The 16457-nt window shown below is 37.1% G+C and overlaps 1 protein-coding gene across 1 annotated transcript in view; it reads right to left on the reverse strand.

Moving 5' to 3' along the window:
- The window catches only part of suclg2 (succinate-CoA ligase GDP-forming subunit beta), a 116583-nt gene extending 100814 nt beyond the window's left edge, over positions 1 to 15769 (reverse strand). The window contains exon 1 of the mRNA XM_088636278.1: positions 15623 to 15769. Within this exon, the coding sequence (XP_088492404.1) occupies positions 15623 to 15694 (72 nt within the window). The 5' untranslated portion in view covers positions 15695 to 15769. The remainder of the gene's footprint in view (positions 1 to 15622) is intronic.
- Positions 15770 to 16457: the final 688 nt, after the last annotated feature.

Here is a 16457-nt window from a genome sequence, read left to right on the forward strand (position 1 = left end):
CCCGAAGAAAGATATTTCTTAGTGAAACAGTAATAAGTCAGATGTCTTGAAAATGTAGCAGGATATGTGAACACTCATGACCATTTTTCTTTCTTAAAATACAATTCTCCATCAATGCTTCATATGAAAGTATGAAGAACAGATCTAATTTGTGAACTTTTAAAGCAGAGAAAAGCAGTAATTTACTGAAAGCAACATTAAAATAAAGATTTAACTAGAGAGGCCATGCATCAGTGAACAAGATTTATTTTCTATATCTTTTCTCCTTTAGCATCCAGCCAAGGCAGCAGCATGCAACTTCAACAAAGATCAAAATCTCGACGGATGAATTCAGAATCCCCATCGGACCTCGGGGCTTTTCCTAAGAGTGATTGACCAAGAGCAAAAGAATTAATTATTCATCGCAGTGCAAATGACATTCTAGGGAATATTAAATGATTTCTCCCTCCAGGCTTCTTTCAACTATAGCAAAACCCAGTCTTTGTGAAGTATTTTATTTTGAAAACACTGCAAGTAAAAAAAAAAGGCCAATCACTGAACTGGTAAAATGTGTACATTTCCATCAATTGTATTACTCAAGCAAAACTGTCACTCTTTTACTTCAGAAATGATGACGCTTTGTAAAGTAATTTATTGCTACTGCAGACAAAACAAATGTGTCTTTGGAGATAAAATGTCCTTTCAAAGTCTCTCAGCCTAATGCCTAATTTTATTTCTGCATTTTCACTATATCCTTTGATTACTTCATAAAAAGCACTTCCAATTCATCTTTGCTAATAAAATGCCTGCATTGGGAAAGGTTTTACAGAGCCTTCTGTTCCCTGGGCTATGAAGGAAAGAGCAGCCTTTCTATATAGACAAATGAAAGAAAAAGTAACAAAAGAATAGCATTGATATTATAATATTCACACCTAAACAGATATGCCTGTCATTGGAAAATCTACCTGTTCATAAAACTGTAAATAAGCCAGTAACAAAAGATAATATTTCAAGATATAGATGTGTTAAGCTTTATTTAAAGAAACAAGAAGCAGCTGTCCTTTTCAATATTATTACAATCAATCTACCACAATTCAATACATACTTTTTATAGCATTGTCTATACAACTTTGAACAACCAAATACATTCATTATCATAGTGTTTAAAGATGTACAAAACGAGAAAATACAATTAATTACATGCATTAAAGTAAATGCTGTAAGCACAAAGCGATTAAATAATATCTGCAGATAAAATAAAACATTAATTAGTGTCAAAATTAAGAACACTGAAATGCTGCCTGTGGGCTACAACCTTAAATAAAATTAAAGAACCTCAATAGACCAGTAAATCTGGTAGATTGTTTCATACTGCATTAAAAGTGAAGTGCCTGCCAATACATTTTCTTAATTCTACAGTAGTACAGAATGAATATTATGCTCCAAAGAAGGCAGACAAAGGCATTAATTAGAATTATTAATTTAAACACAGACTAAAACGCAGTGTAATCTGCAGATTAGTTTTAACATTACAGAATGGCTCGTTTTAAAGACCAGGTACCTATAGTTCCTGTGATCTGAAAAAAAAAGTAATACAGTGGGGTTTTTTTGGTTCTCTATCATAGTTTGAAAAAAATATATAGCTTATTAGCAAAAATGCATTATGTTACTTAAATTTGAACTGCAGTAATGGTTCCAGTACTGAGGTTTGCCAAGCTTGGACAAAGAGCTTCACTCCTTGACACAGACGTGCTCCTTTTCTCTTAGAAAGCACAGCAGCTGTATGTCATCAAAGGCAAACTACAGCACAACATCAGTGAGGGTACCCTCTGCACCATTTCTCCAGGGAAATTCAACAGCACAAGCCAGCCGGCTTTCCAAAGCATCTGACAAGTCCATGTGTTACAGACCTGCAGAGCCTATACTGTACCCTAGCAGAGGGGAAAAAAAAGCAACCATGAAAAAAACCCTTCACAGATACAGTACATAATGAGTACGATTTCCATGTTGCAGGTTAGTAAATAGCACAGAGCTGCTATTTCATAACAGTGACATACCCAAGTGTTCTGTTATGCAACATCACATTGAGTACAGTGAAAGCTGCAAGTCAACAAGGAACAGGATAGCGTGGGGCTCTGTGCTCATTTCCATCACTATACGGTTCATAATATTTTTTCTCAGCCGTGTTCCTTAACTACAAACCAGGTCACCAGAAGATAAAGTAATTAAAGTGTTAATTACAATATTCAATATGATAATTTCAGATTAAATATATATCCTGCGGGATGCTGGGAGAAAAAATAAATAACACTTAAATACTTTATTCCTCCCCAGGGGGCCAATTTAATAAACTTAGAAAGAGTTTGGTTCCACTGGGACTTGAACCCAGGAGCTTGTGGGTGTAAAGCAGATGCGATAACTGCTACACTACAGAACCACACAAAAAGAAAGAACCATTGTTGTGAAATCTGAAATATTAAGCAAGCTGTGCATTACACTTTTTACACATTTCAGATTACACTTCCTGCATTTCAATCTGCTATCAGTGATAGCTCTCCCTTCCTGCATTTAAAACACACAGTTAAGTAGGAACGCAAATTCTAGGACAGTGACACATGACTTATTTTACGGTTTACTATGGTTGGATTAGCTCAAATTCCAAACCCATTTCTGATTTTTTTCCCCATGTACAGTTAAGATATAATGAGCTTAAGTGCCTCGCTTCAGACAATAAATGATGAGGAGTTCTTAGAGGAATAACTTCCCACATTACAGTAAACCACGTTGTGCTTTATAGCTCTGACACCACTGCGTGTCGTACAGTGCATCTAATCATTCTACCAGTGATGTACCAACAAATCTGAATGATGAGTGCAATATATTATATCATAACAGGTTTCCTCTCAATGCACAGGAAGCATATGTCAAAAAGCACAGTGGGATTTATTAGAGCAATAAGTTCTCCTTCAGAACGGAAGGTCAAGAAATGTCACCCCCCCAAAAACAAAGCAGTAAACAGTCTAAAGCAGTGGGCAGAACAAAATCCATTGCTGCTACCATAGGTATTAGACTTCCGATCCATCACTTGGTAATAAGATTTGAAATGTGGAATGAATTCTGGTTTTCCTTTTTCATCCAGATGACATTTAATTGACACTGTAGTGTTATAAATTCCTCTTTACTTGTTTTATGTAAATCTAGCATCTCTCGGACACGCTCCTCTACTGAATTTCACAGCTTGAAATTGAAAACGTGTGCAGCAAATAAATGCTTATTAGGGTTAAAAAGCCAAGTAGTTTTAATATAAAACACTCAGTGCACTACATTTTGTACAACACTTTAAAGAAAATGAACAGGTAGGAGCAGTAAAGGGTAGGTATTCATCATTTGAAAGTTTAATGTTTCTCTTTAAACCTATAAGAGATAAAACATCAAGTAAAAATTGAAGAATTTCCAATAAACCACAGGTTAAGAAGAAATGGAAGCATTACTGACATTTCTTCTTAAACTGTGGTACTACTGGTAGCCTGACTAAGCAAAACTTTGTTTAATTAAAAAAAAGGTCAACAATGAAACTACTTGGAATTTCTGCTCTACATTTGAGCAGTACACTCACTTTAAGCAATGCAAACTATGTACCCCAAAAAGTGAAAAATGCATTTGACTAAGTAAAACCCACAAACAATAAAGCTATAAAAGGTTTTGGGAAGCTGCCAGCAACTCAACACACTGAACAAGGGTCACTGCAAGGAGAATCACCACCACCTGGTCTTGCGATCAGCTAGAGGGGACTCCACTCCCCCAGACCCTGATGCCTAACCTTAAGGGGTTCCACTGCCAAGAGGACTGTTTGACCCTCAAACATCATGCAGCACCAACCATCCCCTGTGGGATGCAGACATTAGTCCTATAGATGATCTCCTACCTGTGCTATTGGATTACAGGATGCAAATGCGCTCTACAATGAGAGAGTGATCAGTCAGCGTCCAGCTGTTCTAGAACTTTTTGCCCAAATGAACCCATCATTTCAATATAAATAACAACCAAGTAGTCTTTCTGATTTCTGCACTAGTGAAAAAAAAAGTTTAAAATTTAAAATGTTTAAGAAAAATGCTTAGACTGAAATCAGAGACCAGTATGCATTGTAGTTTGCCCCGAAGAAGCTTCAATGATCTCAAGACAATCTAGCAGAAAAGTAAAAAAAAAAGAAATTCAGTCTTTGAAATAATAAAAATCCTGGCACAGGATCAGAGGTCCAAATTCTCACCCCCTATTGATTTATCGTAGTTCAACATACCTGAAAGTAAACCAGCAGGAGAAAGAATTTTCACTCAGGATCCAAAACTAGGTACGAATTTTCTTGAAAAAAATGTTTTAGCCAATTTTCACGGCATGTTGTGCTTTATGTTATTGTCAGCTTGTTTCAGATCCTGTTATGACCAGATCAAATGTGTTATTTCTTCTTTATGCTCTGTGTAGATGCTGAACACCTTCAATTTTCTAGGCTCAACTACTTCTTGCCTCATGCAAATTACACACCAACAATGACTAAAACGATCAGGCACTTGGCACACTTCCAGGGCTGTAACCTACTGTCAAATGTTTCTACAGCAGTTTTCAAATTTCAAATGTATATAAACAGACAAAATCCTAAATGTCAGACATTTCTCTTTCTCTCTTTTTCTAGGTCCACTCAAAAAATAAGAAGAACACCCTTTTATCATATTCTTGTTTAAGTAGAACACACAATTAAATGACACTTAACTTACACAAACTGTCATCTTTGACACCATCTAAAGTCAAGGAAATTAATTTTGTGACAAATGTTAGTTACAGTCAAGCTCTGAAAACACAATTAATTTTACCATAAATGCTTAAGGCAGAATTCTAAAGCAGAAAACAGAAACAACTGAATCCTGATCACTAAATACAGCAAGAAGGGAATAAAGTACCTTTTGCAAACGTTTTACAAATCTTTGGAGAAAAAAAAAAACATCAGAACAATTAAGTAGTTTTAAATTTAAAATCTTTTGTCACCCCTTTTTGCATGGCGTTCTCTACAATTATGTCCGCTAATGTTATTTTAAAAATCCCTTCTATAGGAGCAATCTGAAAGAAAAAACAATAATATCTTTAAAAGGCAAAAGAGCTAAAATCCTACATTTCTGGCATTTGAAGAAAGGTCCAATAAAAACAAATGCCTGACTGCAAGCACCTGTAGTGCCAAGCTTTCCAAAGCCTGTGAGCGACTTTAGTGCACTGCGTGATGTACAACACATCACTTACTTCACTCTCACGGGTTCCAGCATAGAAGACCCCTAGGCAGCTTTGTACAACAGATCTCTCTACAGGCACTTTAGCCATTTATGTGAGCTTACAGCAGGATATTTAACGTAAGGCAGCTCTTGCAGTTCAAACCCTTAGCCCACATTTCATTAAGCAGCCACTGCTACATTGTAAAATGACTTTTTTTTCCAGTTTTAACTGGTATATACTACAGAGAGCACCATACGTACTGGGATACAAGTGAAAATTACTATTTTTGCATTATACTCAAGGAATTCAGATTTGAAAAAAAAAAAGATGAACATGAGGAAGAAGTACAGAATGTCATTATTTATTTATTGGTATTTCTGCACATGTATGATTTATTGTTTTAGCATAATTCCACCTTTTGTGGTCCATTCCTGCATTTTAGGTGAGCATACGTATTGGGAGAAATTAACAAAGTCTATTAAAGTAATCTAAAATTTAGTATTTGGCTACAAAGTCTTTGCATGCAAATACTGCAAGTCTGCGACCCACTGAAATAAGCAAACTCTTTGTTTATTCTTTTGAGATGCTTTGCCAAGCAAAGCACTGCTGCAGCCATTTTCAGCTGCTGTATGTTTTGGGGGGTTTGTGGCTTCAGTCCCAACTGGATTGAAATCAAGAGACCGTCTAGGCCAGTGCATGTTTTTCTCCCTGATGAACTGCTTGGTTGCACCAGCAGTGTAGGCCACTGTCTTGCTGCACGATGAAGAGTCAGCCAATGAGTCTGGAGGCATTTTCTTGTACTACAGTGCTACAGTTTTGATTGAATTCTTCTTTTCTTTCAGCATCCAAATTGCTTGCTTTTCTTTCACAGACCGTTCTCTAGTCGTCATGTTGGTTTAGGCCTACTGACTCCAAAGGCAGACGCCAAAAGGAAGAGTAAAGACTAAATCCAACACTACACATCCACAGCTCTTTTAGGTGTGAATAATCAATACAACAGGAAACAACCACCCAATAAGAAACACCCGGCCCCCAGTTGTCACAATACTTAAACTCACCTGAAATATTAGGATTGAAAACAAAAGTGTTATTATTCTAAAATGGTACAACATATAAGCACAGAAATATCCAGAAATGAAAGGTGACATTCTGTATTATGGCCTTATATTCATGTTTTCATTTCAAATTCAAATTGCTTGGGGATTCAGCAAAAACAGCAACTTTGACACTGTCCCAGTACTTACGGTCTGCACTGTATATTGTGTCTTTTAAGTAGGTATTGCTTAGTGGGTTATTATGGGACAAAATGGCTTTTTTAACATTTCCATAATATATTGTACATATTGTTTGAGTATATTATTTTACTTTACTCCTCATTATACATCTTGATTTGCACAGTACTTCTTAATGATGTTTCCCTAGATTACTTTACAGGGTTTACAGAACACTGAAGATGAAAAAGAGTGAACAAGAGTAAAGCAGGTATGTTTGAACAAGAACCTCCTTAAATAAAAATGTTTCACTTACCCATTTATATGTTACATACAACTTTTGTTCTGTGTTCCACTTACCAAATATAAATGTGTTACTTGCTGAATCAACTGTACAGCTCCCATACAAAGCTAAAACAGTGACAGCACATTCCTCACCCCCCACAGTGAAATGTAAATGCCCCAAAGAAATAATAATAATAATAATAATTGCTTACACTTATATAGCGCTTTTCTGGACACTCCACTCAAAGCGCTTTTACAGGTAATGGGGACTCCCCTCCACCACCACCAATGTGTAGCATCCACCTGGATGATGCGACGGCAGCCATAGTGCGCCAGAACGCTCACCACACATCAGCTATCAGTGGGGAGGAGAGCAGAGTAATGTAGCCAATTCATAGAGAGGGAGTATTAGGAGGCCATGATTGGTAAGGGCCAATTGGAAATTTGGCCAGGACACCGGGGTTACACCCCTACTCTTTTCGAGAAGCGCCCTGGGATTTTTAATGACCACAGAGAGTCAGGACCTCGGTTTTACGTCTCATCCGAAGGACGGCGCCTGTTTACAGTATAGTGTCCCCATCACTATACTGGGGCATTAGGACCCACATGGACCACAGGGTGAGCGCCCCCTGCTGGCCCCACTAAATAATCTCTCCATTACGTTTTCCGAGCATTACCATTAGCATGTCTAAAGAGTGTGCAGGTGCAATTACTGTTAAGATAAGCCCCGTTTAAAACCTGAAGGAAGGTAAACTTCAGCCGTCAATAAGAATCAATGATTGGTAAAGACTTTTTTTTCTTAGACAAATCTATGTTACTGTAGCTTCTCCTGCACTTCACTAGCATATTCATGAAGGGCAATTTGTAAATTCTTATTGACCTCCCTCTGCTTTGAAAGAGAAAATGTGGAGCTTATGATTTTTCAATCAAAAGCTTTCCTAAAATGGATTTAAAATAATAAATACTCTCTGAAGGGCTCCCTCGTGACTCATCTGAGAGAAAAAAAGAAGCCTACAGCTAGATTACAGAAGGATTCTCACAGGCTGGAGATCAATGGTTCACACTCAGGCCATGACAGTCACCAAATGCAGGCAGATATTGCTCTTATTGGCACTGGGCAGGTAACGTTCATCTAAGATGGGAAGGTTACTACCCAACTATGATCCCTTTACCTGGTCGGCTAAAGACTAGACTGGACTAGGGTGAGCCTGTTGACAGACTCAGCTGCAACTAATCACAACTGGGAAGAGTGCAACGACCCCAAATGATGCGAAAGAGTGTACGTGCAAATATTACTGTATTTGTAAGGATCGCATTGTAGAACATGCCTTCACAAAAAGAGCTCCTCCTAAGGAGGAGAACCTCCGTGACAGGTTTCGTTTTAATGGGGTACAGAATGCTAAATAAAAACAGAAGTACAGCCATGAAAACGTGCATCCCTATGGTTCTAGGTCTGGGCAGGGTTGCTAGGCAGGATGGGCCTCCAGCTGGAAACAAGGAACTCAAGAAATCAGCCTTTCTGTACATTATGACCTATTACAAATAGAGATGGTTAAGGTCTAGTCCATGAGAACTGCTAAACTTTTCACATGTGTTCCAATCTGAATTCTAAATGACAGATTAAACAATTTAATTGTCACAATATCCATCTTTCACTGGTTTTTAGTAGGTGATGGATGGGATGGACCTACAAAATCAGCAGGATCCAGACAACCAGGAACAAATTTAGGGCACCCCTGAGCTGAACATGGCAGCATAAAACAAAACAGCAGAACAATAAATGAGAGAAACGGAAGTTATTTATTCAATCTGATTCAACTTAAGAAGCTAACAGGGCATTAAAGAGCTACAAATTTAATTGTAAAGTTAGTGACATAAGAAGACATACTACAGATCTCCTATCTTAGTCTTAAACCAAACGGCTAATTCATGCTACAGATTCATTCAGCTAAGGTTACTGTAATAGTGTCTGATGTTCTGATTCTTTGTAGTCTCAGCCTAGTTTCTCTTGCAGAAAATATTCAAAACAGTATTCAACTGAGGTTAGAATTAAAATATGCCTGCAGTTTTTGTTTAACTATATTGGTTAAGTACAAATAGTCGCTTTTTTAAAATTTTACAGAAGTTCACCATTTTCTGCGCTGCTCTCTGGAGACTTGGAAAGAACAGCCAATAGCCTGAATGCTATAGAATGCCCTCCTGCACTGAAAATGTCTTCAAGTTGAAATCCCCACTGAAGTCATAACCCTTTGAAATGTCTCCTCTTAATTAGTATCTGCCCTGGTGTTGCAACTGATTAACTGAAATTTTCCTTGTGGGATATACTGAACCTTTAAAAACTTAAACACGTTTTAATTCATCACAAACTCATCTCACTCTATTCCAGCTCTGTTTGAACTTGTACTTTTTCCTCACTTTGCTATCCGTAGGGACAATAACAAGTTGATAATCCTCTATTTATGATCTATCCATTTATAATCTTTCGAGTATAGATTGGGGTTTTCTACATCTCAAGCACAGCTCAGCCACGGACAAACGCTTGCACAATGAATAATATGATTCACCAAAACTACTTAACAAATTTAAGTTTAGATACTGGACTGTGAAACTAGACTGATTCCACCACCACACAATTTTTGCATATACTTCTGTGCAATTTATTACCAGTAATACAAACCTTGTTAAATAAAAGTGAATGCACAATGCACAATATTTTAAAATCGAAACTAGTAACAGGATTGTTACAGAATGCTTCCATAGTACCAATTAAAACATTTAACAAAAATACATTTTAGTCAGTAAATATTCAGACTAATATATGTTTTGAAATGAAAAACAATCAACAAACTTCTTTCATAATTTGAATTTTCTCTATTGCCTCTTAGCCCACTGTGTTTAACATCCTTGTCCTGCCTTCATACAAAGTAATACAGAGAATGTCCTTGGCATTATTGTATTACAATATTCCGCTACGGAAAAAAAATGTTTCAACTAAATCTTTAGGCTGCATCATTAGCCCGCAAAGTCAGATGTTGTTCAGCTACAGTGAACTGTATGCATTGCAAGCAAGACTGGTGTGCAGGATTTAGACCCCTCTGATCTGCATCACTGGCAGGTCTGAAGAGACTTAATCTACCACAGACAGGGTACAAAGAGAGACTGCAGCTCTCTACTGATATGAATTTAGCAATTAGCATTGTTAATAAGATGCATCATTAAGCAACCCTATTGAATGTGTCAGGTTGAAAGCAAGATAAGTGTGCACAGGGGCTAAGAGAACACACTGTCTCAAGCTGCAGAGAAGCACTGGCCAGTGCTTTAAGTGCACAGAATTGATAAAGTTAAGATTAAAATGTGACCTGACTGATGTGCCTATGATGCAGCAAATGGGACCTCAAATTATGTTTAAAAAAATATGTTAATAGATTCAGTGGTGGATAAATTAAACCAGCATCAGATCAGTTTCACTGGGGAAATTGGTTGTGTTAAGAATTAAGTATGTGGAAAAAATAATGCACTACACAAGCTAAACCATTAATTTCACATGCAAAGCCATGAATGCCCCACTATGATACTTGAAATCCATATACACACATCTAATATAACAAAAATACAGATTTCTGAAATTTGGCTGCTATGCAATTATAATTCTATATTTAAACCACAAAGTAAATTGTGAAAATAAAACATTTACAATGACAAACCAGGGAGCACCTATTCATATATTGGGTCATTTTACTAAAGCAGTAGGAGTGCAGTAGGTTGTTCAAGGGTACAATAGCAATGACCCACCTGGGATTTGAACCCACAATCTTCTTGTAATGAGTTTGGTGTTCAAACCACTACTCTAACCTGCCACTGCACAACTTTAGTTCCATTCACTTTCCTCAAGCAATAATAATGCAGAAAAACCTTTTCAAGTATATATCACCTCTTGTACAGCTATGTATGACTATGTGTAATATATGCATCATACTCAAAAAGGTATATAAAACATCTCTCGAGAGATAAGGATGTTGCCACTAGCCCATGGCTACATATCTACCAACTATGAAGTACAGCATTATCCCAGTATTCTTATTGAATCGATGGAAAACTGCAAGACACCCACAGCTAACTACAGAGATGCCATGATACAGGTTAGTTTTACCCTGCTGATGATGTGTTGTTGCAATAATAATCCTGCTCAGTACACAGATTCAGACATTTGTCGTCTGTGCTTTGCAGAGGAGACAATGGTATGCAGCATAATCCCTTCTATCGGTGAGATTATGACTGATCACCTGCCGTTCTGAATATCTCTAAAATTTACTATCTTGAAAATCTTGATATAGAAGGTGTGAGTGTTGGGGGCTTCGACATTTACTAAAAGCCATCCATCATTCATGCAAAATACAGCACAGAATGTACTAATAAAAGCAGCTGTCTGCAAGGCATTTAATAGTCTAACATTCATGCAGTAGAGTTTTCAAACTCATAAAGACCCCTATTTCATACTGACTTTTGTAAAGTCCAAACATTTGGAAGAGGTGATAAACTACTTCTGATTTTCTCACTTTGTATCAAAATACAGCTGGCCACTGATGAGAGAAGACCTACATTTTTTTTAAATCAGTAGACAAGTTACTAAAAATAGTCAAGACAATTTTTCCTGGTTTTCAAAACACACAAAAACAACTGCATACCATGAGCTTTGTAATAATTTAGTTGGGTTCTACAGAATAGAATATATCAAATTGATCAAGAAACCACATAAATTAATGGTAAATCTCCAAACTCCAAATGTTTTTCCCCTCCAGGGATTATTTTGGTGCATATGGAAAAGTAGTGTAAATGCATTCTTACTGTAACCAGCTCAACATCTGAAGTCCTGTTCTGGCCAAAAACAGATAAACCAGTTTGCTTCGTAGGGCATATTGGTATTGCACAATACTGGATTTCACAGCTTGAGTTTGCCAAAATTTCTTTTTTATGGAACAACATAAGCCTTTTATCTTTGAAATAAAGTCCTCTCATTTGTATTGAAACAATGCAATACGATTGTAATAACAAAGAGTCATAATACTCCAGCAAGGAATTCTACTTATAAAACTGAATTTAGAAACAGTTTAATACGAACAGCAAGTGCTGCAGAGACGAGTATTTTACTTGGAGGTCTCCCATCCCCAGTCTGAAAAAGTCCAGCTTTATTTTGCTTCGGAGATCTGACAAGATCAGAGTACAATGTGATAGCAGCACTGCCATTTTTTACACAAAATGTTTACACTTGTACTCATTTAATACATTGTCTATGGGCATTGACAAAGCTATCACAACTGAAAGTCATTAATGGGAGAGCCCAGACAAAGTACAGGTAGAATTTGTGTCAGGCCAACTGAGGATGCCAGAAAGCTGATGGACTTCCTGATAGGAGTAAGTGACAATATCAGAAGTCATTACTCTGTGTTTGATAACATCAGCAGCTGTCCAGAAGGTATCAGGACCAGGTGTTCCAGCCAGCAGAAGTACAGCAGTGGTATTTCAAGGCTTTCTACAGTGAAGCAGGAGAGGAGGAGGCCATGGATGATGCCACAAAAACCCCAGGAGTAAAAAGAAGATGTTTTGAGGAGAAAAGGACACACTTTAAACAATTCCCCTCATGCAACACCTTTAGGAGCTGTTTAAATAATAAATACAGCTGTTTACTGCTGAACTAAATATTCCAAGTTAGGTTTTATTGCAACAATGAACAATTTTGATTCTTTCATTCCACATCATGATTTCAATTTCTTTACAGACTTTCAAATGAGATCACATATAGCATCTTTAAAAACGGAACCACCTTCCCCTTATACAACTTGAAAAAAAAAAAGCATAGAAATTAAAACTACCGACAAGGCAGAGAGCAATATCTGGATGCCAGGCAGTCAAGGTTTACCACTTAAACTAATTATTTTCAAAAACATATGAGTGTAAGTCTATACAAGTGTAAGCATTTTTCAAATTATTATTATTTATTAATAAAATACACGTCTTCTCCATGCCTAAATGCATCTTGTTTCAGAAAGATTTGATAATGAATGTCAAATCTTGAATGGCCAAAACAGCCATTTAATTGGCCATTCAAGATTCCAAGCAAGTCCTGAGCTATTGCAACTTATATTTATACAGTTGTATTTATCAAAACAGTACACAGAACTGCTGAAAAACCGTATCTTTCCAATTCAGTACACTCAGACCTGCAACATTTTGTTTTTCAGTACTGTTGCAATCAATATTATTTAAACGTACAGGGTTATTAATCAACTTGGAATGCACTGCATATTAATCTCCAGTGCGTCCTTTATCTCTGAGTGGAGCCAAGGGAATTTCCTTAGAGAAACAGCACGTGGCAATAGCAAAAGTTTCACTACCCTTAGGAAATCTATTATATGCACAGAAAACTCTCCCTATTAGAATGTTAAAGTTAAAATAAACTGCTTTTTTTCTGAAAGCCCCCAATGTGCTTCTGAGCATTTGATAAATACTGCAGAATACAGCCAACAAGTTTGAAGTAATTTATTCCAGAACCACACACAAACTATAAATGTGGCATTACTATATTACAGTGACAATTATTTGTTTTTAAGACGGGCATTAACATGTGTACACATTCACGTGGAGACCAGCAACCATCGTTGGCAGGACTGCAGCCCAGTCCTAAATTAGAATTTGCATTAGAATAAGATCACTTTATTGGCCATATACAATTTTTTGTATTAGGAATTTGTCTTTTCGCATACCCCAGCTTGCTCTGAGACACATGAACACACAGACAGGGAGAAAAGCTTGGGGTCAAAGAGCAGGGTCAACCATTTATACAGTGCCCCTGGTGCAGTTGGGGTTAAGGACCTTGTCCAGGGGCCCAAAGGAGTAGGATACCTCTGCTGGCCGTGCGATACAAACCAGCAACCTTCTGGCCACAGGCGCAGATCCATAACCACAGAGTCACCACACCGCCCAAAACACTAAGAAGTGGATCTACTGGGATTTCTACAAGGAACGGAAGAAGAGCGAGCCTGCACAGTCTTAAAGGAGCTGAAGTCCAGTTATCAGGCAGATGAAGATTGAACCGTGTTGAAGTTTCTTTTGGTTGAAGCACGGTCTTCCAAAAAATGTAGCAAAACTGGACAAAATATCACTTGCAAAGGCAGTCTGAAGTCCCACTTAAAGTGGTCTCTGTCTTAGTAGTGACTACCCAACAGCCCTAACTAAATCGTGGAGAGTTGGGGCATCACATCTGTGCTGTAGAACTTGGACAATCAATGGAAATCAATGCAACTGAACACGTGTGGGCAAAGTTCGACCACCTTTTTCAGAGGAAGGTGACTTTGGCTCTCCTGTTCCCTAATACTATAAGCCTTTACTCTGACTGTGTCTCAATTGATATACAGTAATGATCCTTTGCAGCACCAGTCAAGTAATTAAGACCCAATCGATTAATGAAAGAGTGGGCTGGATGCAAACCCTGCAGTGGCTCAAAATGGAAAATGTGAAGGTCCCTACTCTTGAGCAATTTCACTTAAGCTGTCTCTGAACAGCCGAACCTAGATTTGTAATCTTTACCCACAAATTCCATTTCCTTTTTTCTCATTGTTCTACCAGTGATTAGCACTACCCTCTGCTATCCTGAGGTAGTGATTTGTGGTCTCCAAATAACTTCAATGTTCAACCATATACTGTACTTACAATAAAGTCACCATCAAGAGGAAAAACAAGCCTGCACATACAGCATTTTAATGGACAACAGTTCATAGAACTGTCCTTCTTAATGGAATATCTCAATAATTAACATCCTAATTGGCTGAAGAGTATTTTGAAAGGCATTTCAAAACAAAAATAAATCCAGTCGTGAGATATATTAATCGCTTCTAATAAATAAATATAAATCAACTCAACTTGCATCTGCCGGTAATTCAGGTGCGGACCAGCGGACAACGATGCTATACAATACATAAATTAAGCACATGAAGATTTGTCCATAGTACAAACTAATCATAAAACTGTTTTTTACCAAAAATGCCTATCTGAAACTAACCTTTAGACTCTTGCTTCAGCATTGTGATTAAGCAACAAGTAAGTTATCGCAACCAGTTAACTATTATTACACAAGCTCCGAGAACTCACTTGTAGGTCAAAATTCATTAATGTATAATATGGTGATAAGCCGTCAAAAACGTATACTCAATGTAGAACAATTCCAAAATAATAGCACATGTTAGAGCATGCATGCACAAATGTGGGGAAGAAAAAGATTTTTGTTAATCTCCATAAAAAATAAAAAGTCAGACTTGCTTTAAAATAAACTGGGACTATATCGCACACCGACATTATGGTCAGTTTATAGCATTGTGTGTTCTGTAAACTAATTTTCATTGAAGAAATCATGGTCATAAATCTTCTGAAAAAACATAATACGTCTGTTACGGACAAATATTCTTTTTAATAACCAACTTAAAAGTACTCAATTAAAAAAACTAAATTACAAATTGTCAAATGTATTTATCAGTAAATGTGAGGTTGAACAGACATATCCTACATTTATTTGACCAAATATTCATCTTTGCACGTGGTTATACTGTTTTGCACAGAGTCCACAGCATAACTGAGTTCTAAAAATGCGCGTAAAATAATGAAGCATCCCTCTTTAATTACTGAATAATGTATAAGAAAACAACGCACAACTTTTCAAAGTGTCGAATCAAGGTTTAACAGCACTGGAGTAGCGCTGTTACTAATCGCTAGTTAAACCGTCCTGTAATCCACTGCATTTGCTCATGCATTCCAAAGCTAATGCAACTAAATACACAGCAGCTGCTGTCACGATGCAATTAAAAGGCTTTTAAATCTTTTAGTTTAATCTGCGCCAGTACCTTGCTTTTGTGGAGCAAGTATTTGGCTGTTGCTCCACGTATTCCTCTCACTGCTGCCATGGACGCCGCCATCTTGAACCGGAAGTATGAAACGGATTTGACCTTTGGACAAATGAAAATCTTGTCCTTCTCGAAGCAGACGAAATAGCTTCTTCCTGCTACAGTATGCTACCTGTATCAGGTATTTATGTGAGATGCACAGTGAATCTCAGGCCATTTATGTGTATTCCACATTAATGTATTTTTAATTCCAAATCCGTATAATTATCCTGTATGAATGTTCTTTATTGATAATGTTATTCTAATTAATTTTAGTAAAAAAAAATAGAATGGTTTATTTTACATAAAGAGTCCTTTTACTGCTGTTTTCTTTTAGCAGGTACAGAGCTACAGATCTTTACTCATCTCAGAAGAAAGACTTTTGCATGAAAAATGAAACTAAAGAGAAGCTTTCAAGAATTCCAAAGTGCAGTAGTTGGTCAAAACTGTCAGTAATCTTTTGGTGCACATTGTTCTTCTGTGCATACCCAGAAAAAGAAGCATTAGTGACAGATAATTGACCTTGTACTTTATTAAGTGTCCTTGCTTTCTGCCTGGAACACTTGGTCTAACTGTTGACATGATCAGTTATTTGGCAGGAATCGCCAGCTTGTGCCAAGTATATATCCTAAATGTGAGAACAGAACAAATGGCACCCAATATAGATTCACTGAAGGACAGATGGAAGAAGGATAGCCAGAAAAGTTCATTGCAGAATCACTGTAAGGAATTGCTCATGCAAGGGTGTACTCCTGAAGCAATTTTGGTCAGGTCACTATGATCAGGAAATGCATCA

Source organism: Lepisosteus platostomus, chromosome 6 (genome assembly GCF_059453375.1).
Source record: "Lepisosteus platostomus isolate fLepPlt1 chromosome 6, fLepPlt1.hap1, whole genome shotgun sequence".
Taxonomy (NCBI): Eukaryota; Metazoa; Chordata; class Actinopteri; order Semionotiformes; family Lepisosteidae; genus Lepisosteus; species Lepisosteus platostomus.